This window comes from Cucumis sativus, chromosome 2 (assembly GCF_000004075.3).
Source record: "Cucumis sativus cultivar 9930 chromosome 2, Cucumber_9930_V3, whole genome shotgun sequence".
Lineage (NCBI taxonomy): Eukaryota > Viridiplantae > Streptophyta > Magnoliopsida > Cucurbitales > Cucurbitaceae > Cucumis > Cucumis sativus.
Genome location: NC_026656.2, coordinates 2721883 through 2744034, shown reverse-complemented (window position 1 = coordinate 2744034; position 22152 = coordinate 2721883). Strand labels below are relative to the sequence as shown.

At 31.1% G+C, this 22152-nt stretch overlaps 3 protein-coding genes across 5 annotated transcripts; all 3 read left to right on the top strand.

Annotated features, from left to right (window-relative positions):
• Window positions 1–19: 19 nt before the first annotated feature.
• On the top strand, window positions 20–4907 carry LOC101213745 (TMV resistance protein N). The gene is made up of 5 exons (XM_011651805.2): window positions 20–619; window positions 1792–2896; window positions 2989–3270; window positions 3359–4180; window positions 4290–4907. Exons 1-5 carry the CDS (start codon window positions 138–140, stop codon window positions 4812–4814), a joined length of 3216 nt encoding a protein of 1071 aa, XP_011650107.2. The 5' UTR covers window positions 20–137; the 3' UTR covers window positions 4815–4907.
• Window positions 4908–7958: 3051 nt separating this feature from the next.
• On the top strand, window positions 7959–12597 carry LOC101213991 (TMV resistance protein N). Its single transcript, XM_031881354.1, has 5 exons — window positions 7959–8541; window positions 9245–10358; window positions 10457–10732; window positions 10852–11664; window positions 11763–12597. The coding sequence occupies exons 1-5, from the start codon at window positions 8060–8062 to the stop codon at window positions 12342–12344; spliced, it is 3267 nt and encodes a 1088-aa protein (XP_031737214.1). The 5' UTR covers window positions 7959–8059; the 3' UTR covers window positions 12345–12597.
• A 2971-nt stretch (window positions 12598–15568) lies between these two features.
• On the top strand, window positions 15569–20271 carry LOC101214234 (TMV resistance protein N). Of its 3 annotated transcripts, none has more exons than XM_031881355.1 (4): window positions 15569–16163; window positions 16916–18017; window positions 18125–18409; window positions 18498–19278. In XM_031881355.1, the coding sequence occupies exons 1-4, from the start codon at window positions 15682–15684 to the stop codon at window positions 19272–19274; spliced, it is 2646 nt and encodes an 881-aa protein (XP_031737215.1). In that variant the 5' UTR covers window positions 15569–15681; the 3' UTR covers window positions 19275–19278. The 3 variants fall into 3 exon arrangements, with proteins under 3 accessions (XP_031737215.1, XP_011648801.1, XP_031737216.1); XM_011650499.2 differs by lacking the exon at window positions 18498–19278 and adding an exon at window positions 19426–20271 and having other exon boundaries at window positions 15573–16163; XM_031881356.1 differs by lacking the exons at window positions 18125–18409; window positions 18498–19278 and adding an exon at window positions 19426–20271 and having other exon boundaries at window positions 15573–16163.
• The last annotated feature ends 1881 nt before the right edge of the window (window positions 20272–22152 follow it).

The following is a 22152-nucleotide window of genomic DNA, read 5'->3' as shown; positions in this document are numbered from 1 at the left end:
AAGAAAAAGACAGATCAGGAGGGTTGTTAGAGAGAAGAAGTCACCAAAAAATATGAGAGAAGAACAGAGAGAGAGAGAGGCACCAACTATATTAATAAGGTATTGACTTCTCTAATTCTACTTTTCCATTCCTCAATATGAATCAAGCAGGTGGATCATCTTCTTCCTCGTGTTTTAGATGGAGTTTCGATGTATTCTTAAGTTTTCGAGGGGAAGATACTCGATCCAACTTCACCAGTCATCTTAATATGACTTTGCGTCAAAGAGGAATCAATGTCTTTATAGATAAAAAGCTTTCAAGAGGTGAAGAAATTTGTGCATCTCTTTTGGAAGCTATTGAAGGGTCCAAGATCTCCATCGTTGTAATTTCTGAAAGTTATGCATCTTCGAGTTGGTGTTTGAATGAATTGGTGAAAATCATTATGTGTAACAAGTTGAGAGGACAAGTTGTTTTACCAATTTTCTACAAGGTGGATCCATCTGAAGTAGGAAAACAAAGTGGAAGATTTGGAGAAGAATTTGCCAAACTTGAAGTTAGATTCTTCAACAAGATGCAAGCATGGAAGGAGGCTCTCATTACTGTTTCCCATATGTCTGGATGGCCGGTTCTCCAAAGAGAGTATTTTCTTATATATATATATATATATATACATATCCTTCTACTCTTTTGCTCTTCATATTCTATTCTTACTATTCTTTGAGCACATTGGTCAACACCTAAAAAGAAAACGAAAAAGATCAAGAAGTGATACTATTTTTAGGTCCAGTTTGATCGCCTTACCTGAACAAGATTTGTTCTCCAGATGGTACAACTACGTAGTAGTCCTTTCAGTTAAAACAAAATTGTCTAACTTTTCATTTAAAAAATTTTTCAATTATGGTTTTCAACTTTCATTAACAAAAACTTGAATTACTAGTTGAATTCTAAAAAGAAAAAATAATGATTTTGAATAGCAAATTATAAAACTTATGGCCGAAAGGTAGTGTTTGTTTACTTACCAAAAATCAAATAGTTATCAAGTTATTTTCCATTATCTTATTTAATTTATCATGTCCTTAATTCTGATCAATGTTTTGTTGGAAATAATATATGCTAGATATAAGGTAGATGTAGAACAAAACTAAATTATATCTCAATCTCTTTACAAGTTGAGAACCAAATAAGTGGTGGATCATAATTTATATAAATAATAAAGCGAAAGAAAAAATGAGAATGACACCGAACAGGTGTTTACAAAATTTCCTTCCAAATAGCCCAACAAAAGCTATTTGAATCCAGATATGGGAGCTCGATAACTCGAAATAAAATAAGAGTAGTCCTCAACTCAAAATAGAAAAATATCACTCTAATTACGAGCCACAAAATTTTTATTTCTTCAACAAAGAAGTTGAACTCTCTGACAGTCATACACCCACGCAAAAGTTTCTTGCAAAAGCTCACGGTGATGTCTTCCGATTTGGCTTCCTTCCAATCTTTGCTTTTAATAAAGAAATCCACCATATTATCCACAATAACCAATTAACTTATTTCTTAATAACCCACCTTCATGCAAACCATTCAAATGGTTCCTCATGCTTTAAGTATTCTTATGGGTTCAGAGATGAGCAAATGAAATGGGCATTGGTGTTTTGGGTTCCAAATTTCCAACATATTTTTTGGTTGGATTTTGTCTGATGAGTTTATTATAATGTTGCTTTGATTTTCTGGCTTCTAATTTTGAGAATTATTTGAGGAAACAAATGAATATTTCTAACAAAAATTTATTGTATGTTTTTTTTCTTAAATGACAGCGACGAGGCTAATTTGATTCAGAACATTGTTCAAGAAGTCTGGAAGAAATTAGATCGTGCAACGATGCAGTTGGATGTAGCTAAATATCCAGTTGGAATTGACATACAAGTTAGAAATTTACTCCCACATGTTATGTCTAATGGAATTACCATGTTTGGATTATATGGAGTTGGAGGTATGGGCAAGACAACTATAGCGAAAGCTTTATACAATAAAATTGCTGATGAGTTTGAAGGTTGTTGCTTTCTGTCAAATATTAGAGAAGCTTCGAATCAATATGGAGGCCTTGTTCAATTTCAAAAGGAGCTACTTTGTGAGATTCTAATGGATGATTCGATTAAAGTTAGCAATCTTCCTAGAGGAATTACTATCATAAGGAATCGACTATACTCAAAAAAGATTCTTTTGATTCTTGATGATGTTGATACGCGTGAACAACTACAGGCATTGGCGGGAGGACATGATTGGTTTGGACATGGAAGTAAGGTGATTGCGACAACAAGAAACAAGCAATTACTTGTTACTCATGGATTTGATAAAATGCAAAATGTTGGGGGATTGGATTACGATGAAGCTCTTGAGCTCTTTAGTTGGCATTGTTTTAGGAATAGTCATCCCTTAAATGTTTATTTAGAACTTTCAAAACGTGCCGTAGATTATTGTAAAGGCCTTCCCTTAGCTCTTGAAGTTTTAGGTTCCTTCCTTCATTCTATTGGTGATCCCTCCAATTTTAAACGTATATTGGATGAATATGAAAAACATTACCTCGATAAGGACATCCAAGACTCTCTTCGAATAAGTTACGATGGACTCGAAGATGAAGTAAAAGAAATATTTTGCTATATTTCTTGTTGCTTTGTACGAGAAGATATATGCAAAGTTAAAATGATGTTAGAAGCATGTGGTTGTTTATGTTTGGAAAAGGGAATAACTAAACTTATGAATCTATCACTTCTTACCATTGGTAGATTCAACAGAGTTGAAATGCATAACATAATACAACAAATGGGTCGGACAATTCATCTTTCAGAAACTTCTAAATCTCACAAAAGAAAAAGATTGTTGATTAAAGATGATGCTATGGATGTTTTAAATGGGAATAAGGTAAAAATTATTGGTCAAACTTTAGCATGAGAACAAGTTTTATTATTTTGAAAATTAATAACTTGAAATGTTTATTTTGTAACCTTTTGTAGGAAGCAAGAGCAGTGAAAGTCATAAAACTAAATTTTCCTAAACCTACGAAGTTGGACATCGATTCAAGAGCTTTTGATAAAGTGAAAAATTTGGTAGTACTGGAAGTTGGCAATGCCACATCTTCAGAAAGTTCTACTCTTGAGTATCTACCCAGTAGCTTAAGGTGGATGAATTGGCCTCAATTTCCTTTTTCATCTTTGCCTACAACCTACACAATGGAGAACCTTATTGAATTGAAATTGCCATATAGCTCCATCAAACATTTTGGTCAAGGATATATGGTATTTATATAATATAAATATAATTGCATTTGTTTTTAATTTCTATGTTGAAATTTGATTGTTACTTTCTTCTTTATATTCATTGCAGAGTTGTGAAAGGTTGAAGGAAATTAATCTTAGTGACTCCAATCTTTTGGTGGAAATCCCAGATTTATCTACTGCAATAAACCTCAAATACTTGAATCTTGTAGGATGTGAAAATTTAGTAAAAGTTCATGAATCAATTGGATCTCTCAGTAAGCTTGTCGCCCTTCATTTTTCTAGTAGTGTTAAGGGCTTTGAGCAGTTTCCATCCTGCCTCAAGTTGAAATCTCTTAAGTTTTTGTCAATGAAAAATTGTAGAATAGATGAATGGTGTCCCCAATTCAGTGAAGAAATGAAGTCTATAGAATATTTGTCGATTGGGTACAGTACTGTAACATATCAGCTATCTCCAACAATTGGATATCTTACTAGCCTAAAACATTTGAGCCTCTATTATTGCAAAGAGCTCACAACTCTTCCAAGTACAATTTATCGTTTAACCAATCTTACTTCTTTAACTGTGTTGGATTCTAATCTTTCAACATTTCCTTTCTTAAATCATCCGTCCTTACCTTCCTCACTTTTTTACCTAACCAAGTTACGTATTGTTGGTTGCAAGATAACAAATTTGGATTTCTTAGAAACAATTGTTTATGTCGCCCCTTCATTGAAAGAGTTGGACTTGTCCGAAAACAACTTTTGTAGATTACCGTCATGTATTATTAATTTTAAATCTCTAAAATATCTTTATACGATGGATTGTGAGTTGCTTGAAGAAATTTCAAAGGTTCCCGAAGGCGTAATTTGTATGAGTGCTGCTGGGAGCATATCATTGGCTAGATTTCCTAACAACTTGGCTGATTTCATGTCTTGTGATGATTCTGTGGTGCGTACCATCTCTTTCCCATGACTTCATCATTATCTCTAGCTCATGTATTTAATTTCATTCATATAATATATATTACTTATAACTATTTACTGATCTCATGGTGCAGGAATATTGTAAGGGTGGAGAATTGAAACAACTGGTATTAATGAATTGTCATATTCCAGATTGGTATAGGTACAAGAGCATGAGCGATTCATTAACATTTTTTTTGCCAGCTGATTATCTAAGTTGGAAATGGAAGCCTTTGTTTGCTCCTTGTGTCAAATTTGAAGTTACGAATGATGATTGGTTCCAGAAGCTTGAATGTAAAGTTTTTATCAACGATATTCAAGTATGGAGTTCTGAAGAGGTGTATGCCAATCAGAAGGAACGGAGTGGGATGTTTGGAAAAGTATCACCAGGTGAGTATATGTGGCTGATAGTACTTGATCCTCATACACGTTTCCAATCATATTCGGATGATATCATGGACAGGAGGTCACTGAAGATTATTGATCTAAATCAACTAAGTTCTGAGATTAATTCCTCACAAAGTATTTTGGGTAAAATTACGGTGTCATTTGAGGTTACTCCATGGTATAAAGACGTAGTTATAAAAATGTGTGGTGTTCATGTCATCATGGGGGAATGAACATTTATACACCACCTTTGATCTTGTATTTATATATCGATGTAAAAGAGACATTAAAATTTTCCTTGTGTATATAAGATTTAATTTTTCACATGATTGATTTGAATCATTTAATTGTGTGGTTCAAAAAAGGAAGACTCAGTCAAGTCAACAGCATGCATTTAGCAAAACGCTTGAGTTAATAACTGACGATGTGCATGCAACAACTGAGAGAACAATAAGTAGAAATAACTATCGATTGGTTAAACCAGTTCAATGATACATATCGACGTTTGGAGGGATCCTTGAACAATAAGTAGAAATAACTATCGATTGGTTAAACCAGTTCAATGATACATATCGACGTTTGGAGGGATCCTTGACCCATGATAAGAGATTATATATTGTCTGGTGATATAATTCATTATTAAAAAGTTATGACAAAGAGTACTAACATCTATACACATTCTCAACATATTGTATGTACTGATAACATTTTACTGACAAATGAAAATTAGAAGAACAATCACTAATGTTTGTCATAGAAGCAACAAAGGAAAACACTCCCCAATTAATCAGACATCACCATGCAATCGTTCAATCAAGCATTATTTGATCTTCAATAATCTCTATTCTCTCTACTAATCATTGAGTAGAAAACTTCGTTAATTATATTCTATATTTCTTCATCACATACGATGGATCGAGTACACGAAACTTCCTTTCAACTTTCCTTTCTGGAGAATTTTTTAAAGAGCAGAATCCACACCACAAAAGCAAACTCGAATCGCATAAGAACCGAAACCAGCAGCCCCAACAGAATTGAAAACAATAGGACCAAATCTCAACAAATCCAAAAGCCCATCAACTCAATCCAGAAGAACAAATTTGAAATTAAATAAAGGAAGTGAGAACAAAAAGCACAACAGTGCTACTTATAAAAACATCTCATTTTAAAAAATCTCTTAGCATTTGGTTATGTTTAACGTATTGGCTATTTAATTTTGATATATTTTGGTGGAGGACAAGTTTGAAATAAATGAATTTGAAAGAAAAAGAAAAAAGAACCGGGAAAGTTTAATTTGTGTTAAAGGATTGGTAATTGGAAATTAAAAAAAAAATGGAAAATGAGTGTTTGGGAGATCATATAGGGAGAGAAAAAAGCAAAGAAGCAATATATATCTCATCTTTCTTTTAAGAAAGTATTAGGATGTAATGCCCCCAAAATTCAACATTCAAATAGGAATTATTACCAACATCGTAAGAGTACTGAGGAAAGAAGAAGATGAAAATGAGAATCTATATATCTTTATAGTCTATATAGACAGCAAGTGATCATATCAATCGACCTCCAATTTAGATATATATGAAGAATTAAATGGACCAACTTGATGTCAAAACGACCTCTTTCCTACGGACAAGGATTATTCTAAATGGAGTCATATATACATGAAGCAACCACTTGGTCACGTAAAGCAATGAGAAGAAAGGATGGTTTGTGCCAAACATTTTGAACATTCAATTAAACTTCAACTGGACCTTAACAATAATGTGAAATATAAATCCTAATCTATTTGTTGTATGTGTGTGTTTTGAAAGGTTCTAAACTATATTCAATTATATATGGCATAGAAGATAATATATAGGTGCAAAATATACATTAACAAATATATAAATATATATCGATAGTAAGACTACCATTGTATACCAAACGTTAGGAATATGGTATGTGTTTTCAATATGTATTAATTGATAATAACAACAATAATAATAAAACATCCTAACATGGCTTAATTATGTCAAGGAGGAATCAATGTCTTTATAGATAATAGGGCTTTAGAGGGGTGGAGAAATTTCTCCATTCTTATGCAAGTTAATGAAGAATCTAAGATCTCATAATTGTTATTATCATTTCAGAAAGCTATGCAGATAATCGAGTTTGTGTTTGAAAGAATCAAAGAAAATCAAATTTTAAAGGACAAACTGTTTTACCATTTTTCTTTTGTGCACAATAAACATTGTTTATGTTTATGTTTATTGGTTTGAGCTCTTTATGAGCTAATTCAACCATTTGCTTTAATAAAAATACACAACCTTCTGTTACGATATTGTATATTAATAATTCAAGCAATAAACATGCATACATCTACAAGCGTTCGATAATATATTTTTATTGAAGACCAAAACAGAATCAAATCATTCATTACATCAAACATAGTTCAAAAGCTCACAAACAAAGAAATAGGGAAAGAATCCTAACGACCCAAGTTAGAAATTAAAATGTACGACATTTTAACCTCTCATCAACGTAATTTTTATTTTGATTACAAAGATAAGATGAAAGCAAACCTAAAAACTAATTATGTTGTAGATGAATAGAGGGCAAAAAAACCGAAGAAGACAACTGGTCATATACTCAAAACGATCACTTGAATCAGAAGATATGACCTAACAACCGAAGCTACGAATTTGTATATGGGTAGGGGCTTTGTCCCAAAAGAAAGAAGTGAATTTTGTACTTCTTTTAGTACTGGGTGGTGCAACCACACTTGATCCCATTGTCCTTTTGTATATTGTTAAAAGAAAAATGTTTCTTTGTTTATCCTAATTAATGAATGGTTGATTTCTTAACACATCTTTTATTTAAAGTCAACTATTAGAAGTCGTCCCTTTTCTAGAACATCTCATAACCCATCACATAATTTGTATATAATATTCTACTATTGTAATTAGTTTTCAACTTTTGGATCAGTTATCTAAATATAATCTTATAAATGATACTTTTATTGCATTCTATTTTTGATTGAATGTCTTGTTTTTCAAAATTTTGTTTTTAAGTTCTCTACCAAACATGTGCCTTTAGTCTACATAGTTGAATAAATTGAAGTTTCCTAGCATGTGAAAAGTATAATATAATATTGAAACAGTCATATATTAACTATATGTGTAATCTATTGGGCTGTGCAAACTGCCAACAAATTGCATACTTTTCAATATTGATTAATGATATTTTAAAATTGCAATACACTCTTGACGAACGACTTGTTTTTAACTGAATATTAATGGATATTTTTCATTGATAATGATAATTAGAAAAAAGTCAAAGGAAGGATATGGGATATTTCCAAACTTCAAATGATCATATAATCCCAAATCAGAGAATTTGAGATATTTGAAGCAAACCGGTAGAAGAAGCTTTTCATAGTTGGCTTTATATCTCATATACTTTCTCATTGCTCCATTATTGTTGTTTAAGATTCTTTGATATGAATCGAGCAACTGGATCGTCTTCCTCGCATCTTAGGTTGCCTTTTGATGTATTCTTAAGTTTTAGAGGGGAAGATACTCGTTCCAACTTCACGAGTCATCTTCATATGGCTTTGTGTCAAAAGGGTATCAATGTTTTCATAGATGATGACAAGCTTCCAAGGGGTGAAGAAATTTGTACATCTCTTTTGAAAGCCATCGAAGAATCGAAAATCTCGATTGTTATAATTTCAGAAAATTATGCATCTTCCCATTGGTGTTTGGATGAACTGATGAAAATCATTATGTGTAACAAATCCAATAATCGACAAGTCGTTTTTCCTGTTTTTTACAAAGTGAATCCATCTCATGTACGACGACAAAGGGGAGTATTTGGAGAAGAATTTGCCAAACTCCAAGTTAGGTTCTCCAACAAGATGCAAGCATGGAGTGAGGCTCTAACTTTCATCTCCACTATGTCTGGATGGGATCTAAAAAACTAGTACGTATTTTTCTATATCCTTTTCTTATTTGTTATTTGTTAATAATCAAAATAATCAAATGAAGTTTAAGCTTAATTGTTTCAAATTGAAATTAGAGTCAATAGCAAATATAAAGCAATACAATTGAACCCAAAGCATTAGCATATATAACCCAATATATTCAAAGAAAAAAGGTTAGAAAAATTCAGATTTATCTCCGTTTAGTGATAGACCATAAATCATAATTTACTAGTGATAGACTATATTGTTAGTATGAGTCTAACAGTGATAGATTATATCAATGATGGACTATATTGCTGGTAGGAGTCTATCATTGACAATTTTTTAAAAATAACGTTACAGTTATACTCGTTAACCATGGGAGTTTATCATTGGTTAATTAACCATCGTTTGTTTTAGGAGGAAACAAGGTGAGAGAGGATATGCTTAGACACCATAAATATACAATTTAAATTAACCATTGTTATACAATTTAAATTCGAATCTCCCCCAAAAAAAAATGTGGCAATTACCCTTCAAATTATTTCATTTATCTTTTCACCACACTTTTTAATGGATAGAAGTAGGGTTGGATTTAATTAGATTCAGTTTATTTGGTCGTTTTCCTTTTCTCTTCTGCTTCTCATATTAAGAAATGTTGCTGAAAAAAAAAATAATTTCATTCATCTTTGTCATGTATGTTTTTTTTCTTTAAAATGTCAGTGAAAATGAAGCAAGTTTGATTCAAATAATTGTTCAAGAAGTCAGAAAGAAATTAAGGAATAGTGCAACAACCGAGTTAGATGTAGCTAAATATCCAGTTGGAATTGACATACAAGTTAGTAATTTACTGCCACATGTTATGTCTAATGAAATTACTATGGTTGGATTGTATGGAATTGGAGGTATGGGCAAGACAACTTTGGCCAAAGCTTTATACAATAAAATTTCTGATGACTTTGAAGGTTGTTGCTTTTTGGCAAATGTTAGAGAAGCTTCAAATCAATACTGGGGTCTTGTTGAACTCCAAAAGACGCTACTTCGTGAGATTCTGATGGATGATTCAATCAAAGTTAGCAATGTTGGTATAGGAATTAGCATCATAAGGGATCGATTATGCTCAAAAAAGATAATTTTGATTCTTGATGATGTTGATACACATGAACAACTACAGGCATTGGCTGGAGGACATCATTGGTTTGGACATGGAAGTAAGGTCATTGCAACAACAAGAAACAAGCAATTACTTGCTAGTCATGGGTTTAATATATTGAAAAGAGTTAACGGATTAAATGCGATTGAAGGTCTTGAGCTTTTTAGTTGGCATGCATTTAAAAATAGTCATCCCTCAAGTGATTATTTAGATGTTTCAAAACGTGCTGTGCATTATTGTAAAGGTCTTCCCTTAGCACTTGAAGTGTTAGGTTCCTTCCTTAATTCTATCGATGATCAATCCAAGTTTGAACGTATATTGGATGAATATGAGAACTCATACCTGGACAAAGGCATCCAAGATATTCTTCGAATAAGTTATGATGAGCTTGAACAAGATGTAAAAGAAATTTTCCTTTACATTTCTTGTTGCTTTGTACATGAAGACAAAAACGAGGTTCAAATGATGTTAAAAGAATGTGACTCTCGTTTCAGATTGGAAATGGGTATTAAAAAACTCACTGATCTATCACTTCTTACAATTGATAAATTCAACCGGGTCGAAATGCATGACTTGATACAACAAATGGGTCACACAATTCATCTCTTGGAGACTTCTAATTCTCATAAAAGAAAAAGATTGTTGTTTGAAAAAGACGTCATGGATGTCTTAAATGGAGATATGGTGAGAAGGTTTACACAAAGTTTATTCTGTATATATTGATCATTTTATTATTTCATAGCTGACTTTAATTCAAAGTTTTATTTTGTGTGTCACTGCAGGAAGCAAGGGCTGTGAAAGTCATAAAGCTAAATTTTCATCAGCCCACTGAGCTAGACATTGATTCAAGAGGTTTTGAAAAAGTGAAAAACTTGGTAGTGCTCAAAGTTCACAACGTCACATCTTCAAAAAGTCTCGAGTATCTACCGAGTAGCTTAAGGTGGATGATTTGGCCTAAATTTCCGTTTTCATCTTTGCCTTCAACCTACTCACTGGAGAAACTTACTGAACTCAGCATGCCAAGTAGCTTCATCAAACATTTTGGAAATGGATATCTGGTACTAATTGATCGTGTCTATATATACTTAACAATGATGCATTAATTTAATTAATTAACTTTAAATGTCAGCCAAATTATTTGAAATTTGATTCTATTTTCTTTTGTAATTCATTGCAGAATTGCAAATGGTTGAAGCGTATAAATCTTAACTACTCAAAGTTTTTAGAAGAAATTTCTGATCTATCCAGTGCGATAAATCTTGAAGAGTTGAATCTTTCCGAGTGTAAAAAGCTGGTAAGAGTTCATGAATCAGTTGGATCACTAGGTAAACTTGCTAAATTGGAACTTTCTAGTCATCCTAATGGCTTTACGCAATTTCCATCCAACCTCAAGTTGAAGTCCCTACAAAAATTGGTAATGTACGAGTGCAGGATTGTTGAAAGTTATCCTCATTTCAGTGAAGAAATGAAGTCTAGTTTAAAAGAATTACGGATTCAGTCTTGTAGTGTGACAAAACTATCCCCAACGATTGGAAATCTTACTGGTCTTCAACATTTGTGGATCGATGTATGCAAAGAGCTCACTACTCTTCCAAGTACCATTTGTCATTTAAGCAATCTTATTTCTTTAAGTGTTTTCAGATCTGAAGTTTCAACTTTTTCGTTCTTATATTCTCGTTCCCTTTCCTTATTTCCCTACCTAACACTTTTAAAACTTTGTTACTGCAAGATAACAAATTTGAGTTTCTTAGAAACAATCACCCATGTCGCCCCTTCATTGACACAGTTGTACTTGACTGGAAACGACTTTTGTAGCCTACCCTCATGTATTGTTAATTTTAAATCTTTGAGATATTTTGATATAAGTTATTGTGGGTTCCTTGAAGAAATTTTAAAGGTTCCAGAAGGCGTAATTTATATGAATGCTCAAGGGTGCAGATCATTGGCTAGATTTCCAGACAATATAGCTGAATTCATATCTTGTGATTCGGTACATATCATCTCCTTTCTCCTGGCCTTCATCTCTCATGTACTTTTCTCATATTATATATATTTTAACACATTCACTCTTATCTATAAATGGTGCAGGAATATGCAGATGGAAAATACAAACAACTCATATTAATGAATAATTGTGATATTCCAGAATGGTTTCATTTCAAGAGTACGAACAATTCAATAACGTTTCCTACCACATTTAATTATCCGGGTTGGAAATTGAAAGTTCTTGCTGCTTGTGTTAAAGTTCAAGTTCATGATCCTGTTAATGGGTATCATAGAGGGGGGGATCTTGAATGTGAAGTGTTCTTTAAGGACATTCTAGTATGGAGTTCTGGAGACTGGACAAATTATCTTGGATACGATTCAAGATGGTTGCCCCTAGGAGCATCACCAAGTGAGTATACATGGTTTATTGTACTCAATCCTCATAGAGATTTCTCCCTAGATGATTGGGATGATACGATGGAGAGATCACCAGAGACTGATCTAAGTCAGCTATGTTTTGGAATTAATTCCATGGAAATGGACCGTAATAGATCAAATGATAAATGGAATTCTATTGGGGGAAGTATTTGGAAGAACTTTACGGTGTTGTTTGAGCCTCGACCCCTGTCTCGAGACACTATAATAAGTATAAAAGGTTGTGGTGTTCATGTGATCATGGAGTAATGATGTGGAAATAAGCTAACTTGAGGGTTTCAATAAAATTGAGCTACCAGAAAGTAGGATGCAGTTTGCTAGTATAGATACTAACTTTAAATTTGTTTTCAATTTTTTTTAAATACGGTACTTAATTTGTGTTCTTAAGATTTCTCTCTTTCAAACGAGATATATATCATTTCATTCATTTCTGTTAGATACTTCTAGAAACTTCGTAAATATGTATTTGATACGTGATTTAGTGTATATCTGTTTTTTTTAATATCAGGTGTGTGTGTGTTTCCTTCCAAAACGATTATGGTCGATCATGGTGCCAGTCGAGATGTTGGTTGCTCCCAAAGAGAATAAAATCAAAATCATGTAAAGTCAGAACCAAAAAATCGATAAGATATGAGATATTTTTCGAATACATATGTGACGATGAAGATTTGAGATAAAGAGAAAGAAAGTGAAATGACTAGCTAGGGTTTTCGAATGGGTGAAAAATAAATTACAAAAATTAAACAGAAAGGCACCTAAACCCGCTCATCCAACCAAACAACAACGATGGCACATGTAATGAAGAATTTGCCAAACTTAAAGTTAGATGCAAACAAATAATTACTTTTTGGTACGTTTTCACACTTTTATTTTTACAAATATATATGGGTGTTTGGTCTCTTGTTTTGGCATCACGTGACCTTGGCATTTGATGTCAAGTCCATGTTTGGCCCATGGTATAAAATCATGAGCTGACAAGAAAAACGACAAAGTATATAAAATTTGCTTTGGATAAATGGTAAAAATATTTTAGTTTATTTTGTTATTTTTCAAAATGCCCATTTTTTTTATATATGTAAAAGAAAAAGAATTTTTTCATTTCTCAATTAAAAAATGAAAAATGGTTCAAAGAATAAAAATAAATGAAGACATTAGAACTGTCATTTTCATCTTTGTTTTATCCTTTTTTGTACGGAAAAAATATGAATCTCCTTCCCGGTCCAGTAAAACTTGAAGAAAATAAATGACAAAAGCTTAAAATTTTAAGTATATTTGACACATAATTAAATTTTAAAACACACGATTATACATAATTTTAAAATTTAAGAGTATGTTATACCTAGCATATAAAATTTAGGATTTAAATATATATTTTAAAATTTTTTTGTTGGTCACTTTTAACTCTTAGAACTTATTTGGATTTACTTTATAAAAAAAAATTATAAAAAAACTTATTTTTATTGAAACACTTGATAAAAGTAGTTTAAATATTACATTGCATGTGCATCATAGAAAGATAATCATAACAATCACTAAATGTAACACTACTTTACTTTTGCTATTGCATGATGACCCTTTTGCTATGCTTATTTTGAAACCTAGTTATTAGACGTTTTTTAATGTTTTGCTTAACTGAAACTTGTGTAAACTTCATCTGATTACATGACTTGTTATATTTTGCAAATAGTTTGTAATATTCCTAATTTGATCATGCACATGTTAATGCAACTCTAATAAAAAAATTGTTGTTATTGAATGTTAAACTTTATTGTTTTATAGGTGCAATGAATATTTTTAAAAAAATAAATTGAATTATAGTTGCAATAAATATTTTTAAAAAATAAATTAATAATTGGGGTATTTTTAAAACTATGAGATTTTACAAAATATTTACAACATATAGCAAATTTCATCACAGATAATCATACTACTATAGTGATAGAAGACTATAATTGATATAATCCAAATTTTGCTATAATTCGTAAATATTTTAATTTATTTTGTTATTTTTTACAATGCTCCTTAAAAATTTTATACATGATAAATTTAGGATGTACAATTAACAAAAAAAAAAAAAAAAAACAAACAAACAGATTAGCTAAGCGGAATTCAAAACCAACACCCTAAACACAAGCATTAGAAATCCAGATTACCAATGTCTACACTCAATTCTTGCACTCCACATCTGGAAATTTTCAAGCATAAAAACTTCATCAAATAAGCCCACAGTCATTTAATTACCATACATTTGATTACAAACTTGCACGCTAAATACCCCTTATATGTTATCTAAAGAAATCACGTTAACGGGGAGGTAAGAGAAAAGAAGATTTCATATTTTAGTCCGTCATTTCGTGCTTTTTTAAAATTTATATTTGTTTTCTCCTTTTCTTTTTCAATAATGATTTTCAAATTAGTTGTAAAAACATTTGAACTCATCGTAAAATGTCAAAATATTTATAGAAAAATTTCTAAATGTCATCGATGATAGTCAATGATATACTACAATGATGGTAATTTATCGGTAACTATCATTGATAGAAATATAAAATACAAAATTTTGTTATAGCCGATAAATATTCTAATTTATTTTGATATTTTAAAAATGTCCCTTTACAAAACTAATTATTTTCTAAGTTTAATATTCAAACCATCACTTAATTAATTTTTTAAAATAATTAAAACAAAGTAGATAACAATAATAGAAATTTATGGGCGAAACCGTGTGTTCATATGCTTCATTTTCAAAAACTAATAAACAAATACCAAAGGTTAAACGAGCCTTAGAAACAATAAACGATTGGTTCGATATGGAATTATTGCACTTTTCGTTTTCGTCATGTTCTGTCTCCACTCCCTTGGGCTGGATATAATAAAATGCTAAGGAAAAAAGGGTTTTGAAAATTAATTATTTTGCAAGTTTAATTTTCAAACAAACACTTAATTTTTTAAACTAACTGAAACAAAGTAGATAACAAATCATAGAAATTTATGGGTGGAGGGTGTGTTCATATGCTTAATTTTCAAAAGAAAAAAAAGAAGAAACAAACAAACACCAAAGGTTAAAGGAGCCTTAGATTTTTTGGTTCAATATGGAATTATTCCACTATTCGTTATATGCTGTCTCCACTCCCTTGTGATGGATAATTGCTTGGTTGGATGTAGTTCGAGTTTATTTTCTTGCTTTGATTCTCTAGCTCGTAATTTTAGGAATTATTCTGAGATTAAAAAAGAAAGTGTTTCATGAGACTTCGTCAGATTCTGTCTGTGTTTATTAATAGAGAACTATTTAATTTATACAGTGGTGAAAAATATATTTAAATATCATCGTTTCCAAGTGAAAATTTAATAAGAAGTGAATAAAATAGTATTTTAACTAAAAATTAATTTTTTTAAAAAGGAAGAAGACTTGGGGAAAACGTTTGTTTCAAAGTCAATGAGAAAAAGACAGAGAGGAAGGTTGTTGGAATCAAGATGCCACCAAAAATATGACAGACAAAATGGAAGAAAATGAGAAACAGAGAGAGGTCTCCAAGGTATTGATAAGGTATTCACTTATATATCTTCTACTTTTCCATTCCTCAATATGGATAGAGCAAGTGGATCATCTTCTTCCTCATGTTTTAGATGGACTTTTGATGTCTTTTTAAGCTTTCGAGGGGAAGATACTCGATCCAACTTCACCAGTCATCTTAATATGGCTTTGCGTCAAAGAGGAATCAATGTTTTTATAGATAACAGGATTTCAAGGGGTCAAGAAATTTCTGCATCTCTTTTCGAAGCTATTGAAGAATCCAAGATCTCCATCGTTATTATCTCCCAAAATTATGCATCTTCCAGTTGGTGTTTGAATGAATTGGTGAAAATCATTATGTGTAAGGAATTGAGAGGACAAGTTGTTTTACCAATTTTTTACAAAGTGAATCCATCTCAAGTACGGAAACAAAATGGAGCATTTGGAGAAGCATTTGCCGAACTTGAAGTTAGATTCTTTGACAAGATGCAAGCATGGGGAGAGGCTTTGACTGCTGTTTCCCATATGTCTGGATGGGTGGTTCTTGAGAAAGAGTATTTTTTTTTTTCTTTTTCATATCCTTCTACTCTTTTTTCTATTCAAATTGTAATTTTACTATTTTTTTTTTTTAAGGAGATCATGCTTTGGTGTAAAGGAAAAAGGAAATTTGAAAACTTGATATTTACATCTGATTTGATAACATTTTCAGTTTGTACGCTTTTGTGCTTTATGAACTTTTATATGGCTGTTAATCATCCATTTTTTCAATTTTTGTTAAAAGAAACACTTGAAATTCTAATTGACTTCTAAAAACAAAAGCAATTTTTTAGAACTTATTTTTTTTAGTTACCAAGAGGACTACTTTTAAATATACCAAAATAAACAAAAATATTTACAAATTTAGAAAACATCATATTGATAGATGTTAATTGACATTGAAAGGCTAAACTATCATCTATCATTGATTCATGTTCATATATATTAATTGGTTTGATTTTCAAGACAATGAAAGAAAATAGATAACAAATCATAGAAACTCATGAGTGTTGGAATTTGAGTTTACATGCTTAATTTTCAAAAGCTAAAAATCAAAAATCAAATGGTTATGGAAACAAGCATTACCCTTTTTGTTTCAAACTGTAATAATTCATTTATATTATTTGTTTTGTGCTGTCTTATCTCCCTAATCAGAGATATATTATGTTGCTTTTATTTCATGGCTACTAATGCATGTTAGGAATTATTGTGAGGAAAAAATTGTGTGTTTCGTAACACTTTTTAGTGTATGCTTTTTTCTTATATGCAGTGATGAGGCTAATTTGATACAAAAAATTGTTCAACAAGTCTGGAAGAAATTAACTTGTTCAACAATGCAGTTGCCTGTAACTAAATATCCAGTTGGAATTGACAGACAATTTGAGAATCTGCTCTCTCATGTTATGATTGATGGAACTAGAATGGTTGGATTGCATGGAATTGGAGGTATGGGCAAGACAACTTTGGCCAAAACATTATACAATCGGATTGCTGATGACTTTGAAGGCTGTTGTTTTTTAGCAAATATTAGAGAAGCTTCAAAGCAACACGAGGGACTTGTTCGACTCCAAGAGAAACTACTTTATGAGATTTTAATGGATGACTTTATTAGAGTTAGTGATCTTTACAAAGGAATCAACATCATAAGGAATCGACTATGCTCCAAAAAGATTCTCTTAATTCTTGATGATATAGATACCAGTGAACAACTACAGGTATTAGCTGGAGGATACGATTGGTTTGGATATGGAAGTAAGGTCATTGTGACAACAAGAAACGAACACTTACTTGATATCCATGGATTTAATAAATTGCGAAGTGTTCCTGAATTGAATTATGGTGAAGCTCTTGAGCTTTTTAGCTGGCATGCTTTTCAGTGTAGTAGTCCACCAACCGAGTATTTACAACTTTCAAAAGATGCTGTAAATTATTGTAAAAATCTTCCCTTGGCGCTTGAAGTTTTAGGTTCATTCCTTTATTCAACTGATCAATCCAAATTTAAAGGTATATTGGAGGAATTTGCAATCTCCAACCTTGACAAAGACATCCAAAATCTTCTTCAAGTAAGTTACGATGAACTTGAAGGTGATGTACAAGAAATGTTCTTGTTTATTTCTTGTTTCTTTGTGGGAGAAGATAAAACCATGGTTGAAACGATGTTGAAGAGTTGTGGTTGTTTATGTTGGGAAAAGGGAATTCAAAAACTCATGAATCTATCACTTCTTACTATTAACCAATGGAACAAAGTTGAAATGCATGACTTAATACAACAATTGGGTCACACAATCGCACGTTCAAAGACTTCTATATCTCCTTCAGAAAAAAAATTATTGGTTGGAGATGATGCTATGCATGTGCTAGATGGCATTAAGGTAAGAAATTTTTGCTCAATCTTTTGATTATGCTTATTAATTATTATGAGAGCAACTTTTATCATTTTGAAAACAAGTTGAAATGTATGTTTTTGTATAATTTGTAGGATGCAAGAGCAGTTAAAGCCATAAAGTTAGAATTTCCTAAACCGACAAAGTTGGACATTATTGATTCAACGGCTTTTAGAAAAGTAAAGAACCTTGTAGTACTCAAAGTGAAGAATGTCATATCTCCAAAAATTAGTACTCTTGATTTTCTACCTAATAGCTTAAGGTGGATGAGTTGGTCTGAATTTCCTTTTTCATCATTTCCTTCAAGCTACTCAATGGAGAACCTTATTCAACTCAAATTGCCACATAGCGCCATCCAACATTTTGGAAGAGCATTTATGGTATTTCTATGGATACTTAGACTTCTATTAATTTCATTGTTTGGTTTATTTGAAATTTGATTATATTTTTTCTGTATATTCATAACAGCATTGTGAAAGGTTGAAGCAACTTGATCTTAGCAACTCCTTCTTTTTGGAGGAAATTCCTGATTTATCTGCGGCAATAAACCTCGAAAATTTGTCTCTTTCTGGATGTATAAGTTTAGTAAAGGTTCATAAATCAGTTGGATCTCTTCCTAAACTTATTGATTTGAGTCTTTCAAGCCATGTTTATGGCTTTAAGCAGTTTCCTTCACCACTCAGGTTGAAATCCCTTAAAAGATTTTCAACTGATCATTGTACAATACTTCAAGGCTATCCTCAATTCAGCCAAGAAATGAAGTCTAGTCTAGAAGATTTGTGGTTTCAAAGTAGTTCTATAACAAAGCTATCTTCAACAATTAGATATCTTACCAGCCTCAAAGATTTGACCATCGTGGATTGCAAAAAGCTCACTACTCTTCCAAGTACAATTTATGACTTGAGCAAACTTACATCCATAGAAGTCTCACAATCCGATCTTTCAACATTTCCTTCCTCATATTCCTGCCCTTCCTCACTTCCCCTCCTAACAAGATTACACCTTTATGAGAACAAGATAACAAATTTAGATTTTTTGGAAACTATCGCTCATGCTGCTCCATCACTGAGAGAGTTGAACTTGTCTAACAACAACTTTTCTATACTACCTTCATGTATTGTTAATTTTAAATCCTTGAGATTTCTTGAAACATTTGATTGTAAGTTTCTGGAAGAAATTCCAAAGATTCCAGAAGGCTTAATTTCTTTGGGTGCATATCATTGGCCAAATCTCCCGACAACTTAGCTGATTTCATATCTTGTGATTCGGTGCATATCTCATCTCTTTATCTTGTCTTGATCTCTCCTATAATTTTTATTTTCATATAGTATAGCTAAGTTATTCATGTGTGGTTGTAAATTAATAGGATTATTACTCTCACATTCACGTGGTGCAGGAACATGTAGATGGACACTTCAAACAACTCATATTAATGAATTGTGATATTCCAGATTGGTTCAGTTACAAGAGTAGAAACAATCACATAACGATTTTTATGCCATCCAATGATCCAAGTTGGGAAATGAAGGTTTTTGCTCCTTGTGTCAAATTCCAAGTTAATCATGTTGACCGGAATCGTTATATGGATCTTGAATGTAAAATGTTCATAAACGACATTCAAGTATGGAGTTCTGAAGAAGTACCCTGTCTTGAAGAATCGAGAAGGATATTGATAGAAGAATCACCATATGAGTATATGTGGTTATTAGTACTATATCCTCATATAGATTTCCCACTAAATTCGGAAGATATTGTCAAGAGATCACAGGAGTACTTTAATCTACATCAGCCAAGTTTTGGGATCAATTCCATGGGAAGGGACAATAATAATTGTAATGTAGATGATGATCGGAGGAATCATTTTGGGGAGAGTATTTGGAGGAAATTTACGGTGTCATTTGGTGTCAATTCCAAATTTAAAGACTCCCAAGTAAGTATAAAAAGGTGTGGTGTTCATGTCATCATGGAGGAATGGCGAGACTGATGTAGCCTGAATGTAAAAGAACAATCAAATGAAATTTATACTAAAAGTACTAAGTATTACAAGTGAAAAAATCGAGTGGATCCACCGGAAGCACGAAGATTAATTTGTCAAAGTTATTTTTTTAATTACAGTGATAAAATATGAGGTTTGGTTTGGTTTGAGATTCAAGTGAATAAAGTGGAAGAAAAATAAAGAGATTTGCAATATAGTTAAAACATTGTAGTATAGAGGAATGAAATCACCCAATGCAGTTTTGAACATCGAATATTATCAACTTATAAATTTTTTAGCTTCTTACCTATATCAAGCCCAAAAGTGATTAGAACAGATAATTAATCAATACTCCTAAATATCAAATTACTCAATTTTTATATGTTCTGTGCCATTCGTGAATCTGAAAATTCAAAGGCTAAATTTGTAAATTTTCTGGTTAATCTTTTTTTTTTTCCTTTCGAAACTTGATATAATAATAAATCATTTATCCTATGAGAAATGAGACAATGAATTATTGAGGTCAAAAACTTAGATATCACGTAATTAATATCAAATCTTTGACTACAATTTTGTTTTTGAAAAATCAATATCTTCTTTATATATTCATCCTTTTGGGAGTTTAAAAAAATCAATAATGCCAACTAAACAGTACTAAAAATCAAATCAAATACTATTTCTATTACTTTAATCCTCTTTTTTTTCCAAAAGAAAAAAGAAAAAAAACAATAATAATTTCTAGGAAAGAAGAAAAAAAATAGTTTTCCAAATTTTAGAGTAAAAATAATAAAATGTAATAAACTACCAAAATAAAAATGTATTTTAATTGATGATCATTTTAGTCATAATACTTAAGGATATAACAACAACTAAAAAAATTTACAAATATAGCAAAACTATCACTGATAAACTTGTATCGCTGATAGATTCGTATAAGTCTACTAATATTTGCAAATTTATTTTTAAAATGAAATGAAAAAGTCCATGAAATTAATTACTTTTAAAATATTTTAGGTTTGCTATTTCTTTTCATCATGTTTCTTCTCTTTCTTTTGTGCACTTTTTTTCTTTCCACTGTCTTTTTCTCTTCTTCTGCAAATTTTTAAATATTTTTGTTTGTCCTTCCTTTATAGTCTTTCTTCTGCAATTTTTCTTTTCCTTTTCCTTTTCATTGTCTTTTTCTCTTCTTATACAGTTTCTTTTTTTTTTTTTTTCAAATTGTTGTTTGGTAATTTGGTTCAAGATTGTGTATCAAATATAAAAGAAACAGTTGCAAATTTAGCAATTAGATTCAAAATAATTAAGTATATAGCAACATTTTAAAAAATTTGCAAATATAACAAAATTTGTCAAATTCTAACAATGATACAGGTCTACCACCGATAAACTATGTTGTAAATATTGGTTTATCACTGATAGATCATACGAGTCCAGCTATCAACTATAGTTTTGTTATATTTGTAATTTTTTTAAAATATTGCTATATCCTTAATTATTATTCCTCAAATGGTCATCAATATTATAATTCTCCAATATAATAGATCTATTTTTTTCAAACGATTATTTGGTTGTTTAAGATCATGTGCCAAAAATAAAAGATAGTGAAAAAAAATCTTTGCAATATTGAATTGCTAAATCTAAATGATAATGTTTCAAATATGAACGATCTTGTATCAAATCTAAATGATAGTGTAACAAAAATTTTTGAAAAACAATCGTTAGAGATTTAATTTGGCTATCCAAATTTAAATGAATCATATGCCAAATTTGATTAAAACTAAAAGATCTTGTACCACAGAATAATTTTGAGAAAAATATCGTTAAGATTTGACGATCGTGTAGGAAAGAATAGTCAATTAATCACGGAATATTTTTTGTATTTTTCATTTTGGCTCGTAGCATTTTTTTATTTTTAATATTTTGCTGTTTTGTTATATTTAAAAAATATGGTTGGGAATGTGGGATGATATGTACCTAAAATGTAACCAAAATTCTCAATAAAATTTAAAATCTTAAAAACATCATCTATAACAATTATTATTTGACTTGACTTGTTTATAACTTCCAAAACGCCTTAGTATTAAAGCTTCATTAAAAGCCAATATCTCAAGAAAAAGTCCATTCTTTAGCCTTAATTAAGTTCATACT

What these genes read in the sequence shown, in the direction of transcription:
- LOC101213745 (XM_011651805.2), top strand. Translation starts at nt 138, where the DNA reads ATGAATCAAGCAGGTGGATCATCTTCTTCCTCGTGTTTTAGATGGAGT. An exon ending in ATGTTTTAAATGGGAATAAG is followed by an intron (nt 2,897 to 2,988) that starts GTAAAAATTATT and finishes AACCTTTTGTAG; the next exon opens with GAAGCAAGAGCAGTGAAAGT. An exon ending in TGTCTTGTGATGATTCTGTG is followed by an intron (nt 4,181 to 4,289) that starts GTGCGTACCATC and finishes CTCATGGTGCAG; the next exon opens with GAATATTGTAAGGGTGGAGA.
- LOC101213991 (XM_031881354.1), top strand. Translation starts at nt 8,060, where the DNA reads ATGAATCGAGCAACTGGATCGTCTTCCTCGCATCTTAGGTTGCCTTTT. An exon ending in GGATGGGATCTAAAAAACTA is followed by an intron (nt 8,542 to 9,244) that starts GTACGTATTTTT and finishes TTAAAATGTCAG; the next exon opens with TGAAAATGAAGCAAGTTTGA. An exon ending in AATTCATATCTTGTGATTCG is followed by an intron (nt 11,665 to 11,762) that starts GTACATATCATC and finishes TAAATGGTGCAG; the next exon opens with GAATATGCAGATGGAAAATA.
- LOC101214234 (XM_031881355.1), top strand. Translation starts at nt 15,682, where the DNA reads ATGGATAGAGCAAGTGGATCATCTTCTTCCTCATGTTTTAGATGGACT. An exon ending in TGGGTGGTTCTTGAGAAAGA is followed by an intron (nt 16,164 to 16,915) that starts GTATTTTTTTTT and finishes TCTTATATGCAG; the next exon opens with TGATGAGGCTAATTTGATAC. An exon ending in ATGTGCTAGATGGCATTAAG is followed by an intron (nt 18,018 to 18,124) that starts GTAAGAAATTTT and finishes TATAATTTGTAG; the next exon opens with GATGCAAGAGCAGTTAAAGC.